The sequence below is a fragment of the Macrobrachium rosenbergii genome, chromosome 25, assembly GCF_040412425.1.
Source record: "Macrobrachium rosenbergii isolate ZJJX-2024 chromosome 25, ASM4041242v1, whole genome shotgun sequence".
In the NCBI taxonomy this organism is placed as follows: Eukaryota; Metazoa; Arthropoda; class Malacostraca; order Decapoda; family Palaemonidae; genus Macrobrachium; species Macrobrachium rosenbergii.
The window spans coordinates 39773659-39801430 of record NC_089765.1 but is presented as its reverse complement, the minus strand read 5'-3'; the positions used below and the strand labels follow the sequence as shown (position 1 = coordinate 39801430).

Below are 27772 nucleotides of genomic sequence, written 5' to 3'. Positions count from 1 at the left end.
AAGGAGTAGTAACACGGTAATTTTTAATATAAAAATGAGTAAAGTACGAACGTTGATTTTCAGTAACGGAAATCATCAACTACAGTCAAGTTGGACAATAGCATGAGGCTGTCAGGGCACAACATTGATATGTTTCCTCAGAAAGATTTAATTTTAATTTTCCTGTCAGCATCACACTTATAGAAACCACAATGCTCCTGGGATAAACATAAACCTTCAAAGTCAGGAAAGTTTTTGACACTGAAAAAAATCCTGTAAGTGAAAGAAACATTGAATGACAAGTGAAATCATGTCAGATGATATGATGGATGATATATGAACATGAAAAACTAGAATGATTAATGCGGACATGAAGTAATCATCTGTGTTCATTTTATGATTAAGCTCTGCGCAGCTCAGCGCAGTTTGTCTGTAACTTATTGGAAAACACATAGATAAAACGCAATGCGATCTGTGAAAAACTGATAAAGACAATGCTGAAGACATATAGAACCAATATTGACCCTCTATGACTGAACATTTATTCACTTGTAAAAAACTGATGAAAATAAAGGATCGGGATATAACCTTATAAACCTTTATAGTCTCTTAACAAAAAATTGAGGGCATATGAGAATAGACATTAATAGCAGCAACTAGAGTCAACACTACTCACTGACATTAAACAGGACAATGGCACGTTATCTCAGAATTAAACAAAGTACTAAAACTAAATTTTTTATGGGATTTGAAGAAGTCCATGAGGTCTGAAGGGTACAATATTGATTTTATATTTGTTTACAAAGAATTATCTGTGGAATAGACACAAACATTCACTGTTAGCAATGACTGAAGAAGGCATTGAAGTCAAGTTCTGTGATAGAAAGACCAGCCGAATATCAAGTGAAATTGTACGAAACGTGAAATAAATTAGAAAAATTAATGTGAGCGTGAAGTAGCCATCTACTTTAATTTTATAAATAATAATAATTATAAAGCTCTTGCCCAACCCTAGTACAAATGCGTTGTGCTCGCAACTGTGAGAGGAGGCACTTGAGGAAATAACCAGTCTGACGAACAACAAGTAGCGTTTTTTAAAACCGCATTTTACAATAGATTCTTATAAGTGTAATACTCTCATTCCATACAGATGGAGAGTGAATTTCACATGACCATGTAATTTTTGTACAATGGAACTGTAGTAGAATTCAAGTATATTATTTGACAATTTAATAAGCGTAGGCTTATTGGTAATTTGAAGGTGAGACTTGTTACCTCCTTTTGGTCATTTTTCACTTCAATATTTTAGCTTACGAGCTGCACGTTTTTTTCAATTGTCAACGTTTTGAGAGTCGTTTGGGAAATACCTCCTTGAGGTATTTTTACCGGACTTATGTTAGATTACTGTTAATACAAATGCCAATTGCGGTAGCCTGTCCCAGCATAGCCTAGCCTAAGTCAAGCGACTTAGACCTAAGCTATCCTCGTTTAAAACTAAGCCAGTCCAGGGTAGGCTTGAACTAATTCTGTATCCATCCGTAGGTAAATACCGAACAAAAGCTATATCTACGGATGGATACAGGAATTAGCTCAACCCTAACCTAGACTGGCTTAGTTTTAACCTAGGATAGCTTAGGTCTAAGTTGCTTGACTTAGGCTAGGCTGTGCTGGGACAGGCTGCCGCAATTGGCATTTACATTAACAGTAATCTTACATTACTCCCTCTTTTTTTACCATAATTAAGCCTAGGTTAGCCGTTCCTATTGTAGACCAAGCGACGTTCCTACACTCCTGCGAATGGATTACCCTATGCTTAAGCTAACGTAGGTTAAAGCTAAGCTAGCCTAGGTTAGGCTGAAGCTGATTCCTATATCCTTTCTTAGGCTATAAATTTTTTTAAAGCACAATTAGAGGATACAGTAGACCTAAGCTAACATAGGTTAAAACTAAGCTAGTGCAGGTTAGGCCTAAGCTAATTCCTATATCCCACCCTAGGTTAGAATATTTTTCTTTCAACCACAGTGCTGCTACTTGTCTTCCTGATCAAGGCCTAGTCCAAGCTAGCTTATTTAACCTGCAAAACAGTGGCTAGTTCCTTGCCAAGCTCATGAACTCTAGGCTAGGCTATATTTATATGTGTATATTTTGTGTATTTTGTATTTCTAACTAGAATCCATTGTTGACAGACTATTTTTATTTGTGTTTTTCTTCCCTCCACCCCCGTACCCAATCAGCTTGGTGGTATGAGAGTAGGAAGTCAGATGGTTGTTGTCTGGATTAGAAAAGAACAGGACCATTAATATTGTTTTTATTTTTAACGTTTTGTGGTGTTGGGAGAAAAGAATTGAACAAGTACCACTAATATAATTGCTCTGAATTTGAGCTAATACAGAGACAACTGTAGCCTAGCAAACGGCATTTAAAATGACACCAGGTTCACAGATCTACAAGGAAGAACACACACTAATTTATCATTGTGCTGTGGGAACTTAATCAAGATGATTCGAATACAGGCTTTTCAAGAAGGTTACTTCGTAACCCAACCTTCGCATAACCTAACCTTTCTTAGGATGTCATGCCCTTACCCGGCTGGAAGGGGGCTTTGTCCCCTTCTTCTGGACCTCCAAATATGATGGCACAGCTTGCTGAGCAGATCAAAGGCATATTTTGACAGGGATGCACCGTAACCTAACCAGTCCTCTGGTGCCATGCCCTGACCTGGCTGGGGGCTGTACTCCTGTTGAAATATACCTTTAAGGATAATTTTGTGTCGACTTAGATAGACGCCAAGGCTATTGCATGTGTTTGAATGGTCTGCCCGAGACCTGCACCCTTTGTGATTTGTAGGTTATCAAACATTCCTTAAAAAAAAAAACTAGATGAGAGTGGTCCATGGCTAGGCTGCCATTCACATCAGTGATAAACTTTGGAAAATTATGGGTCACAAAGAAAAAAAACAGTCTCTTAACTGAATAATAGCTTGGCAATGTTATTTTTGGAAGTTTTAAGGCACGCTGGTTCACTTTTATTCTTAACTATTTTTTTATTGGAGGTTGCATTCACAGATATAGCCATTGCATGCCTGTTGCATACTACCCCTAGCAGTTATAGGGAACCCCTTTTGGAAGGTGGGTTTTTTGGGTGGTGAAGAAAAGTCTAATACACCAGTCAGAAAGGTAGGAAATTCCTAAATCACAATATAATCTGTTGAAAAAATACGTGGTAACAGTTACTCAAAAACTTGTAAAACATGAATTTGTAGCAAGGGTATTGACATACATAACCTTACCTTCCTTAACCAGTGTCCCTTGACTTGGGGCTTTGCCCCTTTGAACCCCTCAAACTTGACCCTGAGCAACGTATGTCACAAAGTATGTTACAGAGATCCACTGTAATCTAACTTTGAGCAAATTTACAGTGTTTTCCTTAGAATTGTTCCTAAAGAAATACATACCTTTAAGTTTTATATAGGAGAATCCTTGATTACTAGCAGGAACTGGTTGTGGAATTTGATAACTATGGTAACGGGTGGTTAAGGGAGTTGAGTGGGTGAATACCCCTACTCACCTGCCATCACCAAGCACTTCTTCAAGCGCCATCAAGTGAGGACATCTTGCTGTGCTCCTCCTGAACATTTATACAGGAATGCCCTCTCAGAAGTACAGTGCTTCCACTTTGTCCGTGACAAGACAGTCTTTCAGTTCAAGACACCGTTGCAAACTCTCTCTTCTAAAACCTCTGTGTTAACATGAGTGTTTATGCTGGTGTCTACTTGGGATATGTTGAGAGGGGGTAAGGGCTTATAAGGTTGTCCAAAAATACAATGACAGAACAGTGAGACTGATTTATTGACAAAAATGTACACAACTCCCTTAAAAGGACTGCGGCCTTATCTGGATGAAGGCTCGCTGCATAAAGGGCATATGCGTGACCTGGGTCAACCAATTATACAAATACAGTACATACAACTTTGAGAACAAAATATAAATCATGGTATAAGACCTGCCAGACAATTGTTACAATAAATAATAATGTTATTAATGTCATCTGGTCTCATATTTACTGTACATAAATTCAATAGTAGGATATTTCTGATGACCGTGACCCGACGACCTCGGGTCGCGGAGTCCTCTAAGGTGAAGGCTGGAAGGTCACTTACAGAAAACGGAGTGGAGGAGAACGGGTTTCAGGGGAGACCTTACAGTACTCCCCCCCAAGATGTTTGTGACGTCTGATTAATTCCTGTAACATGAGGGAGGGCGGAGGGTTCCCCTGGATTTTGAAGTGAATATTAAGGGAGGGGCACTGTCCTCGGTGTCCTCCCGCAGGATACCAGCCCCTTGGTGGCCCTTGGGGGGATCGAATGCTCTGGGAGGACGTCCCCGTTTCTTCCTCGTGCCCTGCTGACGTGCGATAAGGGCGGCCTGGGTGGCCCATTGATCCTCGACACCTTCTGGACCGTCTTCGTTAGGCAGAAGGCTGGTTTCAACTGGTCTGTGGAGACCCAATCTTCCCTTCCATGGATGTGAAGCTGGTAGGCCTTCCCATTACGCCGAAGTACTTTGAAGGGGCCCCTGTACGGATTTGTTGGGGGGGCCGTACTGCATCGTCCCTGACGAAGACCTGCTTGCAAGATGATAAGGCTGGGGGAATGTAGACTGGGGTCCTCGCTTGGAAGGATCACCTACAAGGTACAAACTTGCTGGCAACCTCCCGTAGCCTCTGCATTGTGATGTCCTTCCTTCCTTCGACCAGTTCTCCCGGCACGGTCAGCGTTTCCCTGTAGACTTTCTCGGCAGGGGACGGCTCGCCGTTGGCCCGTGGGGCGGTTCTGAGGCCGAGGAGGACCCAAGGTAGCTGGTTCTTCCAATTTTCTCCTGAACACCTTGCTGTAAGGGAGGCCTTTAGTGAACGGTGAGACCTTTCCACCGTCCCGTTTGCCTCGGGGTTGTAAGATGTGGTGTGGTGTTTGGTGCCCAGGAGCTGGGTCAGGGCAACCCATAACTCCGACAGGAATGCCGAGCCCCTATCCGTGGATATGTCGTCTGGGACTCCGAACCGGCTGATCCAACTGGTGAGGAGAGCTTCTGCCCATGCTGTAGAAGTTGCTTCGGTCATCGGCATTGCCTCTGGCCACCTGGTGGAGCGGTCAACGACTGTCAGGAGGTACCTGGCTCCTCCTGAAGGAGGTAGGGCGCCAACGATGTTGACGTGGATGTGTCCAAAGCTTCTCCACGGCTGTGGGAACTCTCCTACTCCCGATTCTGTGTGCCTACCGATCTTGCTTCTCTGGCAGTGGAGGCATTGCTTGGCCCAGGTCCTGGCGTCCTTTCGGATCCCGTGCCACATGAATTTTTCCGTCAGGAGGCGCGAGGTGGTACAGCCCGAGGGGTGGGAGAGGCTGTGGATTACGTCGAAGACCTTCTTACGTTGGGAAGCTGGGATTAGGGGACGGGGACGGCCCGTGCTGGTGTCGCAGAGGAGGGTGAGACCTGAATTTCCGAAGGGCACATCCCTCCACACCAGGGACGTGTAGGCGGTACGGTAGGCGGGTGTCTCAGGGTCGACAGCCTGTTCACGGATCGAGTTGACCTCAATCCTGGAGAGGGCGTCTGCTACAGGATTGCTCTTGCCAGGGATGTAATGGATGGAACAGGAGAACTCCGCCAGTGCTGCCTCATGCCTCTGCTGCCTCGCCAACCAAGCGTCACCCGCCTTCATGAAGGCATGGACCAGGGGTTGGTGGTCTGTCCACAGGGTGAAGGACGTCCCCTCCAGGAGGAACTTGAAGTGTCTCACTGCCACGTAAGCGGCGAGGAGCTCTCTGTCGAACATGCTGTACCGTGCCTTGGTGGGACTAAGTTTCTTGCTGAAGAAGGCCAAGGGGTGGGGTATGCCGTGGATTACCTGTTCCAGGACGGCACCACAGGCGACGTTGCTGGCGTCTGTTGTCAGATGCAGAGGGGCACTGGGGTCGTGGTGTGCCAATGTCGCTGCCTTGGCAAGGGATGCCATCACTTCGTGGAAGACCCGGTCCTCTTCTGGTCCCCACACCAAGGATTTGGGGCATCCCTTCAGGGCTCCGTCAGGGGGGCCATGGTGTGGGCAACTCCCGGGATGAATCTCCTGTAGTAGTTCACTATCCCGAGGAACTCTTGAAGGGCCTTGATTGATGTGGGTGCGGGGAACTTCTCAATGGCCCTGACCTTAGAAGACAGGGGGTGGACGCCCTTGGTGGAGATTTCGTGGCCCAGGAATTCGATTTTCTCCACCCCGAAGGTACACTTGTCGAACTGCACAACGAGCCTGTTGTCATTCAGCCGTTAGAGGACGGCCCGCAGGTGCTGAAGGTGTTCCTCCCGTGACCTGGAGAATATGAGTATGTCGTCTACATAGCAGACGCAGAAGTCCAGGTCACCAAGGATGCTGTCCATCAGCCGCTGGAAGGTCGCCCCTGCGTTCCTCAACCCGAAGGTGGAGAATGCAAAGACGAAGGATCCGAATGATGTAACGATGGTGGTCTTTGGGATGTCTTCCGGCGCTACACGAACCTGGAAATAGGACTTCAGGAGGTCCACTTTGGAGAATATTTTGGCCCCGTGGAATGAAGACGTCAGGTCCTGCATGTTCAGCAGGGGGTAGTGGTCTGGTTCTGTCACTATGTTCAGACAGCGATAGTCCCCACAGGGTCTCCAGGTGCCGTCGGCCTTCTTCACCATGTGGAGGGGGGAGGCCCAGGGGCTGGAGGCCTTCCTGCAGATCCCCATCCTTTCCATCTCTGCGAAGGCCTTCTTCGCCTCCTGAAGGCACTGCTGGGGAAGCCGTCTGAACTTGGCGTAGACCCGGGGGCCCTTCGTTGATATGTGATGGTAGATGCCATGCTTTGCAGGGGTTCTGGGCGTCAGGCGGAATTCTGGCTTGAACACTCCAGGGAACTCCTTCAGAGGTCGCCGTACTGGTGGAATCCTACGGAGCAGAGGGTGGTCTCACAGGGATCGGTGGATAGGGGCAGGGCCTGACAGGTCCTCATATCGATGAGGCGCTTCCGACCCACGTCTACTGCTAGGTCGTAGTGGGCGAGGAAGTCCGCCTCTAGAAGCGGGGTTTTCACGTCGGCGATGATGAACTCCCAGTTGAAGTTCCTCCCGAGGATGGAGACCGAAAGAGGCCTGGTTCCGTAGGAGGGGATGGGGGACCCGTTCGCTGCCGTCAGGTGGGTCGTCGCGTCTGGCGAGCGCCGGAGGTATTCTCCTGAGGGTGGAAATACTGAGCGGATGGCCCCGGTGTCCACCAACGTCATCCTGCCGGAGGTTGCCAACTGACGAGGGTTTCCGTGGACCCTGAAGTACTGCTGCTGCGTAGGTGCGGCGGCCTGTTGGGCAGGCCGCCTGCCAGCCCGTTTTTTGGATGTGCGAATGAGCAGGGGGGCCGGCATAACTTGGCGTAATTGCCGAACTTCTTGTGGAAGCGACAAATGCCAGGTATCTCCTCTTTGCGGTGGGGGGGTGGCTTCTTCTTGACGACAGCACAGATGTGATCTTCAGGGACTTCCTGAAGGAGGATGGCGTTGGTGGAGGGCACCGCAGCTGTAGTCTTCCTGGTCGCTCGTGCAACCTCCGTCAGACAGTGTGCGGTCTTGACGAGGATGTCCCGGGACAGGCTGAAGGGGTCCGGGATCTGGGATCAGACCTCTGGATGTAGCTGACGCAGGAAGATCTCTGTTGATAGGTCGACCTGTCTCCGCAGGCCGTAGATGTCCGTATCGGGGAGGTGGAGGAGGTCGTCGATAGTGTTCATTATGTCCCTGGGGTCCCCGTCTCTCGTGGGGTTGAGGGAGAGGTCCATCAGGCGGAATGCCCTCTCGGAGGGTAACGCTGTGCAGATCTCGAGGAGCTCATCTTTAAGCTGGAGGAACATTACTGGGTCCCCCTGGGAGCGGAGCCACGTCGCGACCTTCGTGTAGATTTCCTCTGGCAGGGCGTTGATGGCAATATCGGCCTGGAGGACAACATCCGTCAGGCCCGCGACTCGGAAGTTCCCTTCTACCCTGTAGAACCATCCCTCAGGGTCGTCCCGGGTGTAAGGGGGCAGTCGGATGGTCAGGGCGGCCTTCAGTTAGGAGACGGACAGGTGTCGGCTGTGGCGTAGAGGCGCGCAGGAGCGAGTGAGGCGGGTTGTCTCCTGATGCGTCGGCTACCGAGGGACTGAGTGTAATGGATCTGTCTGCCATGTTTTTTGTTCAAACCTTATCGATATCTCGAGCACCAAAACATACAAGGAGTACGCCATAATTAGTCCGCTAATGGTGCGGGAGACCTACCGACGAGAGTCTGAACGCCCAGTGGGCGCCGTATTGAGTCTGTTAGGGGCGTGAAGTTTTCATCTGAGCCAAAACTAAGCGCCATAGTTAGTCCGTTAATGGCTCGGAGAAATACTCCTTGGGTCACCAATATAAGGTTGTCCAAAAATACAATGATAGAACAGTGAGACTGATTTATTGACAAAAATGTACACGACTCTCTTAAAAGGACCGCGGCCTTATCTGGATGAAGGCTCGCTGCATAAAGGGCATATGTGTGACCTGGGTCAACCAATTATACAAATACAATACATACAACTTTGAGAACAAAACATAAATCATGGTATATGACCTGCCAGACAATTGTTACAATAAATAATAATATGTTATTAATGTCGTCTGGTCTCATATTTACATAAATTCAATAGTAGGATATTTCTGATGACCATGACCTGATGACCTCGGGTCGCAGAGTCCTCTAAGGTGAAGGCTGGAAGGTCACTTACAGAAAACGGAGCGGAGGAGAACTGGTTTCAGGGGAGACCTTACAGGATGTAACAGATTTATCTAATTCATCCATATTTCTTACCTGCTCAGGGGCATTTTTTGGCAAGTTAGTTAGTTTAGTGAATGTCCAGCTCTCCCTCCAAGAATTCCCATTGTTCCACAGATCCTGTTTCAAGTTAATCCTATGGGAGAATAAGATGCATTCAAATCTAAATAGCTGTTTGTGATATTGTAAAGGTTTATGATGGTAACCACTATAATCTTAAAACAAAATTAATATCCTCAATACCAACCCATGACTTCAAAGAAATACCTTCCTCTCAATTCCTCTTTTTATTGTAGTTGCTCACACTGGAACTTATACTGATCCAGGTAAAACTGGAAGTTTTTTTTTTTTGTGGTGTCTGAAGATTTGTGTGGACACACAGTAAGGCCTATGTAAAAGTAATGAAATGAGTTTTATAGAAAACTTCTTTTTTTTTTAAATTACATCTCATTGTGAAATTTCTTACATTCAGAGAATGACTACAGTTCAAGTGATGAAACCTGATGTTGATGACGGAGAAAAAGGAAGTCAGCTGAAACAGGAAAATACTGGTAAGCACGAAAACATTTCTCCAATTTACAATAATGAACCCTCAATAATTGTATTTTATCAGATAATAAAGATACCTATCACATGTGTGATCAGTCAGTTCTAATGTTTAAAGTGCATTCAGTGACCAGGAATTATGCTAAGATTGAGAGGTATGCTATTTAGCAGTACATGAGTGTGGCAAGCTGGGGGTGAGTACATGGCTGTGGCCTGGGACAGGTCACACAGTCATTTTCCATACCTGGAAAGAACTTTTACCCTGTGCACAGGTTCCACCTCACATTCTTGTGATTGTCGTTGTATTTCTCATTTACAAGTACTCATCTTTCTTGTCATTGTATTTCTTAGTTACAAGTGCTCATCTTTCCTCATTGCTCACTGACAGGCTAAAAACTATCTCTGACTCGCTCAACACTTTGTTTTAAACCACAGCTCTTTATTTGCATTTTCAGTCTCAGTTATTGTTGATAAAATGGCGTGAATGAGACACTCAGTTCATACCCTGTACTATTGCTGGTTTTTGTGCAAGCACAGTATTCTACAGCTTATACAAAAGTTGGGCCTTATGAGTTTCTATGATTGTGAATTCTTTTATTGTTTTGGGAATTATAAGTTTCAGAAATTTGCTTTCAGTATATTCATGACTGACATATTCTAATACATCCAACTTTTCAGTAAAGAGTTAATTCCAAGTTTAAATTAGGTCAAGGATATTAATATTTTGATGGCTCAAGTTCCCGTATTGTGATTGATGGATTGATTTTTAGTTTTCTGGAAAGAAAACTATTTTGCCGGCTTTGTCTGTCCATCCGCACTTTTTCTGTCTACCCTTAGATCTTAAAAACTACTGAGGCTAGAGGGCTGCAGATTGGTTTGTTGATCATCCACCCTCCAATCATCAGATATACCAAATTTCTAGCCACAGTAGTTTTTATTTAATTTAAGGTTAAAGTTAGCCATAATCGTGCTTCTGGCAACAATATAGGCCAGGCCACCACCAGGCTGTGGTTAAAGTTTTGTGGGCCGTGGCTCATACAGCATTATACTGAGACCACCGAAAGATAGATCTATTTTCGGTGGCCTCGATATTATGGTGTAGTGGCTATACAGAAAACTCAATTGCGCCGAAGTTTCTTCAGCGCATTTTTTACTTGTTATAAATTGGTTTTGCAACAACATTGGTCATTGCTGCCAGAAATATTGGAATTTTTTCATCTAAAATAACGTTGCAGATGTTAAACACTTTTGGTCTATTGCTAATACTGTATTGAAGTAACTGTTTTAAACTTGTATATGGCTGCATCATCCAGTTTATGTGTGTTTTGATTATTTTCACAACCTTGTAGGGAATCCAGTAATTTGGCCAGGTAATTATATAGTATCAGAAACTACATTTAAACATATCCTTTTGTTCGTGTTGTAGCATTATTTAATTCTATTCAGTTAATGTAATTCTCAGATTATTCTGAAAATATCAGATATTTTGTATTGAAAAATCACTGTGAGGTATTGAAAATATTTGATGACTTTTAGAATACTGTATTTATTTTATTTTATTTTATTTATTTTACCTGTGAGTTTTAAACTGTCCACACAGACAGATCAAGTGACATTGGTGAATCTAGTAAGGTCGGAGAGGATGTGGAAGACTCACCTACAAAGTCAGGGAATATAAAAAGAATGCTAAGATTGAGAGGTATGGTACTCAAAGAGATTTTCTTTGTAGAAAATAAGTACAATATACTGTAGGTAGTATTCGAAATTCCATTTATGGATTTTTCTATGTAACAAGCCAAAAACCCATATACACTACCGTATTTTACTACTGTAGTACTCTATAGAGGCATACTGTCTCTAGTGTGCCTGAGGACCATTTGATGTTGTTATGAATGTTCTTTTTAATATTTCCCATGTCTTTTTGTCCTATTTGGTTTTCATCTATCCACTGTGCTCTCATTTCACCTTGCCTTCCAACTTCTAACTGTTCCTGCACTAATTTCTACCTTATTTATGAACAAATCCTTTGTGCCAGATGCACGAATTTCTAGAAAATTATCTTAGTGGTCTGATTAAACTTATTACAGTATTAACTACCACAGTGAGACAACTCTGTAATTCTAGATGCATATGGGATGCCTGAAGGATTTGTTTTTAAATGAAAGGTAGTAGAAAATTAAAGGTGAGTAACATTTGGCAGTGATAATTACTTGTTTGCATGGTTATTTTCCTTGTATCATGAATAGCTACCAAGATATTTGTAAACTGATACTGTACAGTAAACCCCCTGTATTCCCCTTCTCACGATTCGCTGACTCAAGTATTCGCGGACTTCTCTATGAAACGTATTTACCCATCATTCGCGGAAAATTCTGACATTCGCAGTATTTTTCACTGAGAAATACTCACTAATTACTGTATTTTCATATTTTCATGACTAAATGCTTTTTTTGTGATAAAACTATTAAAATACTCAGGTAAAAGCATTTTTAGAGGGTTTGTCTTGTGTTTAACCCTTAAGGGACGGCTTGATCCTCAGCGTGAAGTAAAACAGGTTTGGGGAGGTGGATGGATTGAGCTTCAGTGTGAAGCAGAATTATGCACCACTGTTATGGTAATAATGATTCGAAACAAAGGTGCCAATACTTCTATATGCTATAAATTCACTAATGGAAACTTATACAGACGTGAGAGTTAGGCCAGTATCAGTAATGCTTGTGACTTCAAGGGGGAAAGTACTGCATCTCTCTCACATGAGTCTTTTTGTAAATTTGCTTGTAAATATACGAAGGGGTTGCTGTTGTTTTTTGTTTTTGTCTTTTACGATAGTATGTCGGTTGTAAATGTAATTTTACAAAGAAAATTGCAAAGAAATATTAGAAAAAGCATGTAAAAGTAAAAAAAAAACTACTGAATCCTTCTCGTAAATTTACGTGAATATTGTACAACAAATATGCCAAAAATTTGTTACTGCTTTTATTTCTTATCTGTTTTGATATTGTGTAAGCAGTAATAATAATTTTACAAAATACAATAAATTTATTTATTAGAAAAAACATAAGTTGGTAAAATTTACAGTTGTCTTGTAAATGAGGCCCCACAAGGGGTTGTAAATAGTCATTTTCAACTTCTTGTTGAAGGTAGGGAAAATTTTTAAGAATTTTTTTTATTTTTACAGTGTGAATGTACGTGTCATTCTCTTTCCATTGATGTGATTTTTTTTTTTATTTTGCCTACCTCAAAGTTTTCCTGGTCTGGGGTGCTGCACATTGATAAATTATCCCGTCCCTTAAGGGTTAAACTATCAAAATAGTCAGTTCTAAGTGTTTTTAGAGGGGTTTTAAGTATTCACGGATTTTGGCTATTCGCGGGGGGTTGCGGTACACATCCCCTGCGAATACAGGGAGTTATCTGTATATAACTTATAATTAGTTTTTGTTTAGGTATGACTCCATATCTAATACTGAACCACAAGTGGTCTTAACTTGCTGACAACTGTGTACCATGTTCAAAACGAAAAATATATGCTACAGCATAATGATTTCATTCATAATTCTCAGCAGAATTCAAGACTTACAAACTGTGTGTAACAGATATAAAAAAATGTTTCTGAGGGTTTTTGGTGAGTACAAATAATTTTGAAAATTGGTTCTACTGTATTGAAAGAACCAAAGATTTTAGAAATATATCATTTTTAACATTACCTAACGTTACTGGGCATATCCTACCTGACTGACCAGGACCCAGTTAAGATGACCTTCAGCAAAACGTCCTGTTAGAGGAAGCACAGTTCAGTAAGGAAAGTTGTAATTTCTGTACAATATCAATATTTGTAATTATTTATTTCCAAGAAAAGTTATACATATTGGTAAAAATAAAAGAAACAACAATTTGCAAGTAACACAAGGATTGAAGAAATGTAGCTTGAAGCTGAAGGGATACTGTATAAAATCTTTAGTGCCGTATGCTGGGGGCAATGTAAATGGCACCCATATGAGGTATTATACAGTAAGCAGACACAAAACACAAAAAAGTAACCTGTAGGAAAAAGTTAAAAACCATTGCCATTGTTACGTGTTCTTCCAAAATTAGAGGTTGGAAACCCATCTCTGAGCTTGAGATTAATAAGTATGTGCATTTATTCAAAAACAAGTACCCGTAGTACAATATCTTGTACAATATATCGTACAGTATATCAAACACTCAAGCTTGAAACAATAATTTGTGTTAACCAAACATAAGTCTTATGTAAAAATCTTCAGCTTAGAGATGCCATGATTTAGGTTAGACGCAAGGTTTTACTTCACTGTAGCTTGATTTCTACAATAGATAGGTAAAACTTAAAACTACTGCGTGCTCTCTTATTACTGTTTAACCCTTAATAGACAGGCATCATCATATGAGTACTGTATCTATAACAGGTTTTGAGTGATGGAAGGGCTAACTCATATGAGTAGTAATACTATGCGCCAAATGATTTGGATGAATTTAGCGGGAAAGATGTTCATAGCACTTCAGTGGTCAGTAAATGACTTACGGCAATTGTGTAGCTCAGCACAGGATGGCGGGGGTGTGGGGGGGGATTAGTGTGCCTTGAGACTTGATGGGGGAATGTATTGCCCCTCTCTATCCCATGACATCTTTTTATTTATTTGCTCATAAATATACCCAGGGATTGCTGTTGGTTTTAGTTCTTATCTTTTATGATAGTATGTCAGCTATAATTGTAATTTTGCAAAGAAATATTAGAAAAAACATATACACCTCACAAAAAGTTACTGCATCTCCCCATCTCAGTAAGTCTCGTAAAAATTTTAAGACAAATATAGTCAGAATTTGTTACTGATTTTAGTTCTTATCTATTATGATATTGTGTGAGCTGTAATTATAATTTTACAAAGTAGAGTAAAATAAATTATTAGATAAAACATGTATAACTTGTAAAATTGGCATTTTTAAACATCTAACTTCCCTGGTAGTTATATATATAGCTTAAGTCCCTGACGTCACGGCAGAATTTCAAAAACTCGCGGCAATCGCCGATCGGTAGTCAGGTGAACCACCTGTGCGCCCTCTACCCAGGTACCTGGAACCATTCCAACTATTCCTCAGATCTTCCCTGCCGCTGTGTCGGTAACATCGATGGAATTTCGCTCGTAGCCTGTGTTTTTTCGCAACTTATTTTGGTGAAGTACACTTTGGCTTGGCTTTCGCTTGTTCGCTTTTGGATTTTCTTATAACATATCTATCTTCATCGAGTGTGAAAATGTGTGTGGGGATGCAAGCGGCTTGCTAAAGTCTCCTTGGATCCCCACTCAGTATGTCTGAAGAACGGGAATGGAAGACCGGCTCAGAAGAGCCAAGAGTACTGTATCTCACTCTTCTTGATATAACCGGGGAATAGTTAATTCTTTTCCCCTTGCTAACTATCCTATTGATCCTTCTCCCGTAGTGGTAGTCTCTGAACCCCCTACTGAAACAGGTAAGGACCCAACACTTCATGTTTTTGTTGGCGGCCATTCAGACCCTGCCCCAACAGGTAAAATCCCTCTCAGAAGACAGGGATAATATGTGATCGACAATAAGAGATCTAAAAATAAAAGTGTTAATATGTTGTTAGTGCAAGTGCAGTGGAGGGTGCGGCCGCTCAGTCCTGTTGCGCTCCTAGTCCTGGACCTCTTCCAAGCTCACCAACCCCTGTGAGAAGGAATGTCGAAAGACGAAGGGAGGCAAGAGGCTTTAGTTACCAGCAGTCGTCCCCTCGAGCGTACCTGTTGACGCTTCCCAGGGCGCTCACCCCGCCATAGGAAAGGCGAGGTTAAAGTGTTTTTTCGTCCACCAGTTGCTGTACGTCAACCGGAGGAAACTTTTGACCGATGTCGCACAGGCGGCCAGTTCTCAAGTAACCTCTAGGTTTGGCGGGACAACGAATGTTAGAAGTCTGGACGCCAGGACTCCAGGAGGAAGTCAGGCGTCGAGAAGCTGGACGCCAGGGCATCGAGCGTCGAGAAGCTGGACGCCAGGACGTCGGGCTTCAAGAAGCTGGACGCCAGGACGTCAGGCGTCGAGAAACTGGACGCCAGGACATCAAGCGTCAAGAGGCTGGACGCCAGGACTTCGGGCGTCGAGGAGCTGGACGCCAGGACGTCGGGCGTAGAGAAGCTGGACGCCAGGACGTCAAGTGTCGAGAAGTTAGACACCAGGATGTCAGGCGTCATTAAGCTGGACGCCAAGACATTAAGCTTTAAGAAAATGGATGCCAACACGCCAGGCGTCAAGAGACTGGACGCCAGGCGTCAAGATGATATTTTGAAAGACGTCTCTACTTCCGTCTTCGGAAAATCGGAAAAAGAGGACGATAATATCTTGCATTCTCCTGTGAATCCTATTGTAGAGATTTCCGACGAAGACAATATAAAAGGCCATCAGCTTTCATCAGACTTGAAAAGACTTATGAAGCGATTTTCGGAAATTTTTTTTTCCAGAGAAATTTAACCTGACTGCTCCTCATTCCCTGCCTTCAGAATTTACTCTTGCGAAGGCGTCTAAGAGGGCAGCATTTACGAGGACTGGATACTTTCGAAGGAGAAACAATGAAAGACAGCCTTTGTTTTTCCTCCAACCAAACTAGCTCAAGGTCTAGCTTTTAGTATCAAACTAGAGAATCGTTCGGCCTCGAAATACCTGCCCCTTCCCAGGAAGGAAGATGGAATTATTCAACACGACTGACACCGAAGAACTCATATATCTGATGTTGTGTATGGATAAAGGACTCGGATATAGTTCCAACGAATCTACTGCATCTTTCTCAGTGGGAATCTTGAAGAAAAGAGCCCATCTTTGCTTTGCTCTTCCTGGCTAATGGGGTCACGTCAATCAAAATCAGAACTGATTTATACCCCTTTTTCCTCTCACCTCTTCTCTCAAGATTTGGTAAAGAGGACCTTTCATCTTTGGCCCAGAAAACCACGTGAGATTTAATATCTAAAAACAGCAAGAAAAGTCCTACCAACGACTTTCATCGCTAAAAAGAGTAAGGCTGAGGCTCCTGTGTTTCAGGTATCTCAGCCCTTTCGTGGTCGGCCCTCCGATAGAGGTTCCTCTAGGGCGGGTAGATGAATGGCAACGAGAAGAGGCTCTACACAGGGAAGAAAGAGAACCTGCCTTTCTTTTCCTGCAGACTGAGGTAGGAGCCAGACTGTCCAGCCTGAGGAGGCCCCTATACTAACAAGACAATTAGACTTTTCTGCCAAATGCAACAACAGAACAAAGGCAAAGGCTTTATAGCAACAAGTGTCTATGATGTTGCAAAAGGAGACCGGACAGAGAGTTCAAGATCCGAATTCCCCAGGATTCTACATTCGGTTATTCCTGATCCCCAAATGCTTGGGGGGTTAGAGACCGGTGCTAGACGTGATTGCACTCAACTTTTCTGTGCAATAAACAAAGGTCGCTATTGAAACGACAAAATCGGTTCTAGCAGCGGTCGGACAGCATGACTGGATGGCCTCAGTGGACCTCCAGGATGCGTATTTTTACATCCCCATGCACCGAACTCCAAGAATTTTCTGAAGTTCGTCCACGGGAAAGGTTTTCCAGTTTCGGTCTCTTTGTTTCAGCCTAAGCAGACGGGGATGACGTCTGGCTCTGGAGTCGAGATCTCTCAAGAGCAAGTTACCCAATATTGAGGGACGTCATGATAAAACTTCATAGACTCCAGGTTGTAGCCACTGGAGCAGCCCGGAGCTCTTCCCTTCCAGCCCCAGGGGTAGCTTTCCTACTAAGAACAAACGTAGACAGTCCTGTTCAGTCAGGATACCAGGCTGCAAGAGCGTAACGGACTCTGTGCTGCCTTTCGTACATCCTCCTCTTCCTCCTTAGGATTGTACTCGTCTGTTGAACCCTCTCCACGATCCATTATTGACGATGAGGAGGAAATAATTGCCGTAGCTGAGGCTTCCCCAACCTGTCCCCAACAGCAGGAAGCCCCACATATAGCTTTAATACAAAATATGCAGCAGACTTTGTCTTCCCTGGTACAAGCATGACAACCAGGCAAAGAGAAGAAGGATAATAGACGTCCAACTAAAGCTTCTAGACGTCCAGAAGTTTAAGACGCTGAACATAGTGAATGAAACTCTAGATGCTGGATGCAGTGGCGTCAAGCATCTAGGAGTGAAACATCATGACGACAAGCGTCAATGAACCCAAGACGTCAAGCGTCAAGGCATTGGACGTCAGGACGTCAGGCTTCAAGATATTGGAAGCCAAGACGTGGAGGTAGCTCAGGACGCAAGATGCACTGGCATCAAGCGTCTAACAAAGATTTTCACAAGGATGATTGCCAATGTAGCAGGTTTTTTCTTCACTCGAGAAACATCAGAATCTCCTTGTACTTAGAAGGCTGGTTCCTCAGAGCTCCTTCCTGCACACTCTGCCTGGAGGATCTTCAGACCACGATTTAGGTATAGAAGGAATTAGGTCTACTGATAAACAGATAGAAATCTCAGCTGATCCCATTCCAAAAGTTTCTATACCTTAGGATGAAGATTCAGAGTCAGGATTTTCGGGCTTTTCCGTCTATTGCAAGGACGGGACAAGCCTTAAGAAAATTTCAGGACTTTATAGACAGACATGCTCAGTGAAGGGATAGATGAGTCTGCTGGGGACCCTTTCCTCGCTGAAACAGTTTGTCTCCTTAGGGAGGTTAATTCTATGCCCGTTACAGTTTCATCTAAATCAGAACTGGGACAAGGAAATAGAACTGGAGACCAAGTGCATCCCCATTTCGGAACCGATAAGGCCGTATTTACAGTGGTGGAACGACCCCGTCAAGCTCCAGGAGGTCCCTTCTCTATATTAGAGGAACCCAGACCTAGTGTTGTTATCCGACACGTCGGACTCAGTATGGGGAGCAACACTAGGGAAATAACAAGTCTCGGGCTCCTGGTCCAGAGAGCAGGAGAGGTTAAACATCAGTTAGAAGGAACTAACTGCAATCCTTCTATTTCTCAGGGAGTTCGAACACAGTGGAGAACAGAGAGGTGCAGGTCAACACCGACAACACGGCAGCGTTGACCTACATCAGCAAATAAAGGGGCACTCACTCCAGGTCTCTATACGAGACAACAAGAGAACCTCTTCTCTGGGCAAAAGAGAAGAATGTCAAACTAGTAACCCGCTTTATCCAAGGGGAGAAAAAAATGTGAGGGCGAACATTCTGAGCAGGAAATCAAGTCCTCTCAACAGAATGGACGCTACATCAGGACGTGTGCAGTAGCATGTGGTGACTTTGGGGACGTCCTTGCATAGATCTCTTCGCCACAGCGCAAACGAAGAGGCTGGAAACTTACTGCTCTCCCGTACCAGATCCGGGGCTATATACATAGACAAGCGTTCCTGGTGGACTGGTCCAACTTGGACGTGTATGCATTTCCCTCTTTCAAGATAAAACACAGGGTACTGCAAAAGATTTGTTTCACACGAGGGTACCAGATTGACCATTGTGGCCCTTTACTGGCCGACAAAAGATTGTTTCACAGAGGTTCTGGAATGGTTAGTGGACATCCCGAGGAGCCTACATCAGAGAGTAGGTCTACTCAAACAACCTCACTTGGAAAGATATCACCAAAACCCCTAAGCACTACAAGTAACTGCCTTCAGACTATCAAAAAACTTACAAGAGCTACAGGTTTTTTCGAAAGAGGCGGTTGGTGCAATAGAAAGAGTAAGGAGGTCATCCACCATGAGGGTATACAAATCCAAGTGGGAGATATTTAGAGGATGGTACAAGAGCAACCATGTGTCCTCTTCCAGTACCTCTGTAACTCAAATTGTGGACTTCCTTCTACACCGCAAGAGGAAGCTTAATTTTTCCTACCTCTACCATTAAGGGTTATAGGAGCATGATGGCAGCAGTTTTTTAGACATAAAAACTTAAACCTATAAAACAATAAGAATCTCCAGGACCTACTCAGATTCTTCGAAACTGCTAAGGAGAGAGTACAGAACTCACCAGCATGGAACCTAGACGTGGTCCTGAGGTTCCTCATGGGGAGTAAGCTCGATCCCTTACAGAGAACATTTTTAAGAGGACCTCATCATGACAACTCTTTTCTTGTTCAGTTTAGGTTACAGCGAAAAGAGTTAGTGAGATACATGCTCTCAGCGAGAATATGGACTTTAGACAAGACAAGGCAATCTGCTCACTGCAACTAGGATTCCTTGCAAAAATGAATACTCATCACAACCCTGACACAGAACGTTCGAGATTCCAAATCTAACGGACATTACAGGGGATAAGGCAGAGAAAGTCATTTTGTTCATGAAACTTACCTGTCAGATATATATATAGCTGTATTCTCTGTTAGTCCGACAGAATTTCAAAACTTACGACACACGACAGTGGGAGATCAGGTGGTTAGTACCCATTCCCGCCGCTGGGAGGGGGTATCAGGAACCATTCCCATTTTCTATTCAGATTTTCTCTGTCGCTTGGGTACTGTCAACACTTGTTTTCAGTACCTCCGTCTTGGATTTCGGATAAAACTTGGTTGTCACTTGAGTATTTGTTTGATTTTTGGTTTTTTGACTTGGACTTGTGGCTAGGCATACGCTATTGTGGATTGTTTTGGATTTGGCTTTTGTTTTCCTGGGAGTAAGATGTCTGAATCTAGTTCTTCTAGTTATCGAGTTTGCCGTGTGCAAGACTGTAAGGTGAGGCTACCGAAAATTTCAGTAGATCCTCACACTGTATGCTCGGGTTGTAGAGGACATGTTTGTTTGTTGAATGACCGATGCAAGGAGTGTGAATCTTTGTCTGATGCTAGTTGGAGGACTTATGATTCTTATGTGAGAAAGCTAGAGCGAGATAGGCTCAGGAGGTCTTCCTCCAGAAGTGGTAGGAGTCAGGGTAGTGTGCTTTCACCTGTTAACCCTCCTGTAGACGTAGCTCTTCCTAACCCTGTGGTGTTGCCCCCTAACCCTGGGGTTGTGTCTGCGGATGGTGATGCCCTGGCGATTATTATGTCTTCCATTCGTACCTTGGAAGCTAATATGCTCGCTCTTCAAAGTGCTGTGAAGTGCAGTGATAGTGTCCGTCCCCCTAGTGTTGTGGAGGGGGCGTCAGATCGGCCGTATAACGCCTCTAGGTCTAGACCTCTGTCGGACTCCCAGGACTCAGGGAGTGGGCAAGTCGAAAGCCGCAAGAGGGTTACGCGGACCCCCCACCGATCTGGCGTCCCTTCGGCATGTCCTGATGACGCTTCCCAGGCTGCCAAGGATCGTGCACGGGCACGAATCCTTAAGGATTGCTTCTCTTCCCCCGATTCCTCCTCCCCGCGTCGGGAATGGAAATCTCGGGATTCTCGCCCTTTGAAGAGAAGCTTCAAAGAAGGGGACGCTTCACGTCCCTTTTCTCGTGACGCTCTTCGCTCTTCTCCGGAGGATTTTGACGCCATCCCACCGCAGAAGAGGACCAGGACGTCATCGGACGATGGACGCTTTTGAGCGCTCCGCCGCTCCAGAAAGAAGGCTGTTGCTTCCCTGTGAGAAGCAAGAAGGCGTCCCCTCGCCCTCTTCTTCTCATAGGATCAGTCCTTCTCCTGAGGTAGAATCTTCTCCTACTCCTACTAAGCTGCTCCTAGGCATGCAGGAGCAATTGGCTTTAATGGCCCAGAAGGAGACCGATGCGTGTCGTCGTCGGAAGGATTCCCGGCTGCCGATCAAGAGGTCTAAACCTTCCCCTTCTCCTTCTCCTCGTTTCGTCGTCGTCTCATGCTTCGCCGCGCTAGAAGTCCTGTTGCTCAGCGTTTTACTGGTCTTGGCAGGGATCGCAATTTCCCGCTTTCTGATACGCTTCACGCTGCCAGGCTTGACGCCCCTCGTTCGCACGACCCTCTTGTTTTCGTCATGGACGCTTCTCATGCTGCTAAGCGTGGCGCTTCTCATGCTGCTAAGCGTGGCGCTTCTCATGCTGCTCGGCAGGACGCCTCCTTGCTGCTTCGAACATGACGCCCCCTTGCTGCTCGTCATGACGCCTCCCTGGCTGCTCGTCAGGACGCCTCCCTTGCAGTTCGTCAAGACGCCTCCCCTTGCTGCTCGGCACGGCGCCTTTCTTGCTGCGAGGCATGACGCCTCCTCGCTGCTCGCTCTCACCAGGACTCGTCGGATCGTTCGTCAAGAAGCTCGTCGGGATTCGTCAGGGCGCTCGTCCGAGACTCTCATTTTGATTCTTCTGCTCGTGACTTTCGTGACTCCTCTCGGACTTCTTCCAAGCAGAAGTCCCCTTTGCATGTTGGTCTGCAAGGACTTCGTCCTTCGGTTCTTCTCCTGCCCCTTCCGTTGCTCCTGTGGAAGAAGGAGAGCTTTCTTGCGCTTCGGATCCTGCAGTTGAGGATCAGTCCTCTTCTTCTTCAGCTTCTGCAGACTACCAAGTCTTAACTAGGCTGCTGAAAGACTTGTTTGGGGACAAGTTTCAACCCTCTGCTCCTCGCCCTCCCCTCGCAGCTAACTCGTCTAAGTCACAAAAGTCTTCTGGTTTTGTGAAGATGGCTACGTCTCTCTCTGAAGAGGGCCTTTAGCAAGGTTCAAGAGTGGATGGACTCAGGAAGGCTCAGTGCAAGACTTCTTTCGCCCTACCTCCATCAAGATTGAGTGGAAAAGCAGGAATTTGGTACGAGACAGGAGAGGAGGTTGGTTGGAGAGTTCCTTCCTCTTCCCAAGGGGATTTTGCCAGCCTTGTGGACGCTCCCAGAAGGTCTCTCCTTTCTTCAGCAAAGGTGTCCTGGTCTTTATCTGAGATTGATCACCATCTGAAAGGCCTTTTCAGGTCTTTAGAAGTTTTAACTTTTTGGACTGGTGCCTGGGAGTCTTGGACTTGCAGGCTTTTAGCCCTGACTCCATTAGCCTGGGAGATTTGTTTAGTGTCCTATCCTGTATGGACAAGGCGGTTAGGGATGGCTCCAAGAACTGGCTGCCCATTTCTGTCGGGGCTTTTAAAGAAGAGAGCCATTTACTGCAACTTCATGCTAAGTCGGTCTCTCCTACTCAGAAGGCAGAATTGTTGTTCGCTCCGCTTTCTAGCCATCTTTTTCCCCAACCCTTAGTCAAGGATATGGCCTCCACATTGCAAGAGAAGGCTACTCAGGACCTCCTGGCCCAGTCTTCTAGACGTCCTGCAGCCCCTTCGACTTCTTCCCTTGGGCAGACTTCCAAGATTCAGAAGCCCTTTCGTGGAAGACCCTCCTCTAGATCGTCCTTTCGAGGCAGAGGTCCTCAAGAGGTAGAGCCCCTTCTAAGACCAGGGCAAGAAATGACTCCGAGACCTTCAGACACCGGTAGGAGCCAGGCTCCTTTCTTTTGCAAAAGCCTGGAGAGAGAGGGGGACGGACAGCTGGTCCCTCCAAGTCATCGAAAAGGGATACAAGATCCCATTCCTCGTATTGCCTCCATTGAGTACGATTCCCATAGATCTGTCGCCATCCTATCATCAGGAGAAGCAGCAAATTCTCTTCAACCTGCTCGATCAAATGCTCGAGAAGAGAGCTGTGGAGCAAGTCTCGGATTTACAATCCCGGGCTTTTACAACAGGCTGTTTCTGGTTCCGAAGCAGTCAGGGGTTGGAGACCAGTTCTGGACGTCAGCAAGTTGAACCATTTCGTTCTGAAGGAAAAGTTCGTAATGGAGACGTCCCAGTCGGTCATGGGAGCCTAAGACCAGGCGACTGGATGGTTTCTCTCGATCTCCAGGACGCCTATTTTCACGATTCCCTATACATCCTCTATCGAGGAAATACCTGAGATTTGTCCTGCGGGGACAGGTATTCCAGTTCAGGGCCCTTTGCTTCGGGCTCAGCACAGCTCCTATGGTTTTCACGATCTTGATGAGGAATGTTGCGAGATGGCTTCGCCTTGGAGGAATAAGAATCTCCCTTTATTTGGACGATTGGCTCATTCGAGCCTCGTCAATGACAAGGTGTCTGGAGGATCTCCACACGACTTTGACCTTGACGAAGTCCCTGGGACTTCTGGTGAATTTGAAAAGTCCCATCTGACCCGACTCAGTCCATCGTTTATCTGGGGATTCAGATGGATTCAGTGGCTTTTCGAGCATTTCCAGCATTTCCGTCTCAAGAAAGACAACTTCAGTGTTTAGAAAAAGTTTCAGCCTTCCTGAGGAAAGAAACATGCTCGGTGAGGGAATGGATGAGTCTGCTGGGGACCATTTCATCACTGGAGAAGTTTGTTTCCCTGGGGAGACTGCACCTCAGACCGCTTCAATTCTTCCTTGCAGAGAACTGGCACGACAAGGAGAATCTGGAAGCTTCTCTGAGTATCTCGCCAAAGGTAAAGAATCACCTTCGGTGGTGGCTCGATCCATCGAAGTTGGCAGAAGGCCTTTCTCTTCAACTTCAGAACCCCGACCTAGTGTTGTTTTCCGGACGCGTCCATTTCGGGTGGGGAGCAACACTGGGGAGGGAAGAAGTGTCGGGCACCTGGAGAGGGGAACAGGTGTCCTGGCACATAAACCTCAAAGAATTGGGGCGATTCAGTTGGCCCTTCTTTTCTTCAGGAGCGAAGTCTCGAACCGAGTTGTCCAGATCAACTCGACAACACCACGGCCCTTTCATACCTCAAGAAACAGGGGGAACTCACTCTCGGTCCCTGTTCGCCTTAGCAAAGGACATTCTTCTGTGGGCACAGGCCCGAAATATTACGATCCTCACGAAGTTTGTTGCAGGTGTAGAGAACGTCCGTGCGGATCTTCTAAGTCGGCAGCGACAACTGCTCCCGACCGAATGGATCCTACACCAAGAGGTGTGTCAAGGACTGTGGAAGCTTTGGGGACGTCCCTTGGTAGATCTCTTCGCAACCTCCAAGACGAAGAGACTTCCTCTTTACTGCTCCCCTGTTCTCGACCCAGGAGCTCTCTCAGTGGACGCTCTTCTTTGGGATTGGTCGGGATGGACGTGTATGCCTTTCCTCATTCACAAAATCATCGGAGAAGTCATCAGAAAGTTTCGCGTCGTCCGGAAGGGACGAGGATGACGTTGATCGCCCCATTTTGGCCTTCGAGGGAATGGTTCACAGAGGTCATGTCCTTCCTAGTAGACTTTCCGAGATCTCTGCCCATGAGAGTCGATCTACTCAGACAACCCCACTTCGAGAGGTACCACAAAAACCTCCCCGCTCTGTGTCTGACTGCATTCAGACTATCGAGAAGCTGGCCGGAGCGAGAGGTTTTTCTAGACCAGTGGCGAAAGCTATTGCCAGAGCGAGAAGACTCTCTTCCAGCAATTTGTACCAATCGAAGTGGACCGTCTTTAGGAGATGGTGTAGAAAGAAGGGCATTTCCTCCACCACGACCTCTGTGAGCCAGATAGCAGACTTCCTCTTATTTCTGAGGAGTGATGTGAAACTTGCAGTCTCGACTATCAAGGGGTATAGAAGTATGCTATCATCTGTTTTTAGGCATAGAGACTTGGATCTGTCTAACAACAGAGACCTTCACGATCTCTTCAGATCCTTGAAACCTGAAGGTGCCTCGCTAAGGACTCCTTCTTGGAATTTGGATGTTGTGCTTCGGTTCCTAATGTCCAGTTCGTTTGAGCCTCTTAGTTCTCGTCATTGAGGAACATTACTAGAAGACTATTTTTCTAACCTGCTCTAGCAACGGCAAAGAGGGTTAGTGAACTGCAAGCCTTTAGTAGGCATATAGGCTTTAAAGGGCATAACAGTTTGTTCTTTAAGCCCTTCCTTTTTAGCTAAAAATGAAAGCCCGTCTAACCCTTGGCCCAAGAGCTTTCAAATCAAGGGTATGGCTGAAATCCTTATTCAAGAGCCAGAGAGAGTCCTTTGCCCTGTTAGGGCTCTCAAAGTCTACTTAGACAAGACGAAGGAAAGTCGAGGTCCCTCAGATAGTTTATGGTGTTCTGTAAAGAGACCGGACTTACCTATGTCAAAGAATGCTCTGGCTTTCTTTCTGAGAGATACGATTAAAGAAGCCCATTCATGCTGTCAAGACTCTGATTTTAAACTTCTGAAAGTCAATGCTCACGAGGTGAGGGCGGTTTGCGACTTCAGTGGCTTTTCAGAAAAATATGTCACTCAGTAACATTCTGGGTGCCACATTTTGGCGGAGCAACTCTGTGTTCGCTTCACACTACCTGAGAGATGTGAAGACGACATATGAGAACTGCTTCTCGCTAGGACCATACGTTTCCGCAGATACTTTCCTGGGGGCAGGGGATGACACTCATCCTATCCTATAGAAAATGGTTGGATAGTGTTTTTATGGTTGTTGGGTCGACTGCCTGTGGCGGACTTCCCAATCGTTAGCTTTTAGTTGCGTTATCCTAACTTAGTTAGGCTTGGTCAGGTGGTTGGTTTTGCTTCGTTTGCCCTCATTGTATGGTCAATATGGTCTTGTCACATTGTGGTCACGCCCCGTTGACAGATCATCTAGAACTCACCAGCTATACAGGTCACACCCTTGCTGGAGACTCTAGTTAAGCAGAAGCGGACTTGGGTGACAGTAATCACGAAGTCAGCTATGCTAACAGGTAAGGAACCAAAATATCTTTCACCTACTTGTAGTGTGTTTTTCCAAATCCTATTCTGTCTGTACCCACCTCCAATGGTGGTATTCAGCTATATATATATCTGACAGGTAAGTTTCATGAACAAAATGATATTTTAATGATAAAATAAAGTTTGTTCATACTTACCTGGCAGATATATATATTCATAGTGCCCGCCCACCTCCCCTCAGGAGACAGTGGCACTAGAAAATCTGAATAGAAAATGGGAATGGTTCTGATACCCGCCTCCCAGAGGCGGGAATGGGTACTAACCACCTGATCTCCCACTGCGTGTGTCGTAAGTTTTGAAATTCTGTCGGACTAACAGAGAATACAGCTATATATATATCTGCCAGGTAAGTATGAACAAACTTTATTTTATCATTAAAATATCATATTCCAGTTAAGGGCTCTAAGGCACTACCTGGACAGGACAAAGGACTTAAGAAGGAATTCAGAAGGGCTTTGGTGCTCAGTCAAAAAAGCTCTCTGTACAGGTGTCGAAGAATGCTCTGTCTTATTTTATCAGGCAGTTGATAAAAGAAGCTCATATGAAAGGTAGCGATTTGGACATAAGATTCTGAAAGTAAAAACGCACGAGTTCAGGGCAGTTGCAACCTCTGTAGTACTTAAACAGAACAGAGTATCTTGGACACGACCTTCTGGAGAAACAAGTCAGTATTTACCTCTCACTGTCTAAAACGAGTCCAAACATTATACGAAGACTGCTATACGCTGGGTCCGTTTATAGCATTTACTAGTGGGAGAGGGTAATACCCCTACAATCCCATAAACCAATACCCTTTTTTCTTACTTTGGGATGGAGAATTTTTTTTTATGGTTGTTTGTGAAGACTGGACACAGTCTTCCGCATTCATTGGTTTGAAAGTTCCTTGGAAGTGCCTGGAACTAGGGTATCGAGAGGAGGTCTAGTCACATAGAGGTTATACACCGGTTGACAGCCCCTAGAGATTTTTCAGCCCCCTGGGTGGATCGCTGATCTCTTAAGGAATGCAGACATAATGAGGGCGAGTTCATTGAAGTCAGCTTCCTTAATCCAATTCCATAAAACAATACCTTTTGTTCTTGCCTTGGAATGGTTGAAATTTTATGGTTGTTTGTGACGGAACAAGGGTATTGAAGAGGAGGTCTAGTCACATAGAGGTTAAAACACCGGTTGACAGCCCCTAGAGATTTTTTCAGCCCCTGGGTGGATCGCTGGATCTCTTAAGGAATGCAGACATAATGAGGGCGAGTTCATTGAAGTCAGTTTCCTTAATCCAATTCCATAAAACAATACCTTTTGTTCTTGCCTTGGAATGGTTGAAATTTTATGGTTGCTTGTGAAGATTGGGCACAGTCTTCCACAATCATTGGGATGAAAGTTCCTTGGTAGCGCCGGAACAAGGGTATTGAGAGGAGGTCTAGTCACATAGAGGTTATACACCGGTTGACAGCCCCTAGAGATTTTTCAGCCCCTGGGTGGATCGCTGGATCTCTTAAGGAATGCAGACATAATGAGAAATATTGAAGTCAGCTTCCTTAACAGGTAGGAACCTAGAGTTGTTTTGCAACTTTAATTATAATTCCAACGATGTTAGCTGTCTCTGACCCTCCACCAAAGGTGTCAATCAGCTATATATATAACTACCAGGGAAGTTAGATGTTTAAAAATGTTATTTTCATAATAAAATAAATTTTTGAACATACTTACCTGGTAGTTATATATAATTATATTCCCACCCTCCTCCCCTCTAGAGACTAGGGGCATGGAAGATCTGAGGAATAGTTGGAATGGTTCCAGGTACCTGGGTAG

General features: G+C 45.1%; 1 protein-coding gene across 9 annotated transcripts in view; it reads left to right on the top strand.

Moving 5' to 3' along the window:
* The first annotated feature begins 751 nt into the window (after window positions 1-751).
* LOC136852590 (probable replication factor C subunit 1) overlaps window positions 752-27772 on the top strand; it is a 70325-nt gene continuing 43304 nt past the window's right edge. The window contains exons 1-3 of one of the 9 annotated variants that reach the window (XM_067127444.1): window positions 752-923; window positions 9304-9382; window positions 10978-11076. In XM_067127444.1, coding sequence (XP_066983545.1) covers window positions 9307-9382; window positions 10978-11076 — 175 coding nt within the window. In that variant the 5' untranslated portion in view covers window positions 752-923; window positions 9304-9306. Of the gene's footprint in view, window positions 1241-1439; window positions 1803-9303; window positions 9383-10977; window positions 11077-27772 lie in introns of those variants that run through there. The other 8 variants (XM_067127442.1, XM_067127445.1, XM_067127443.1 and 5 more) reach the window with 8 other exon arrangements.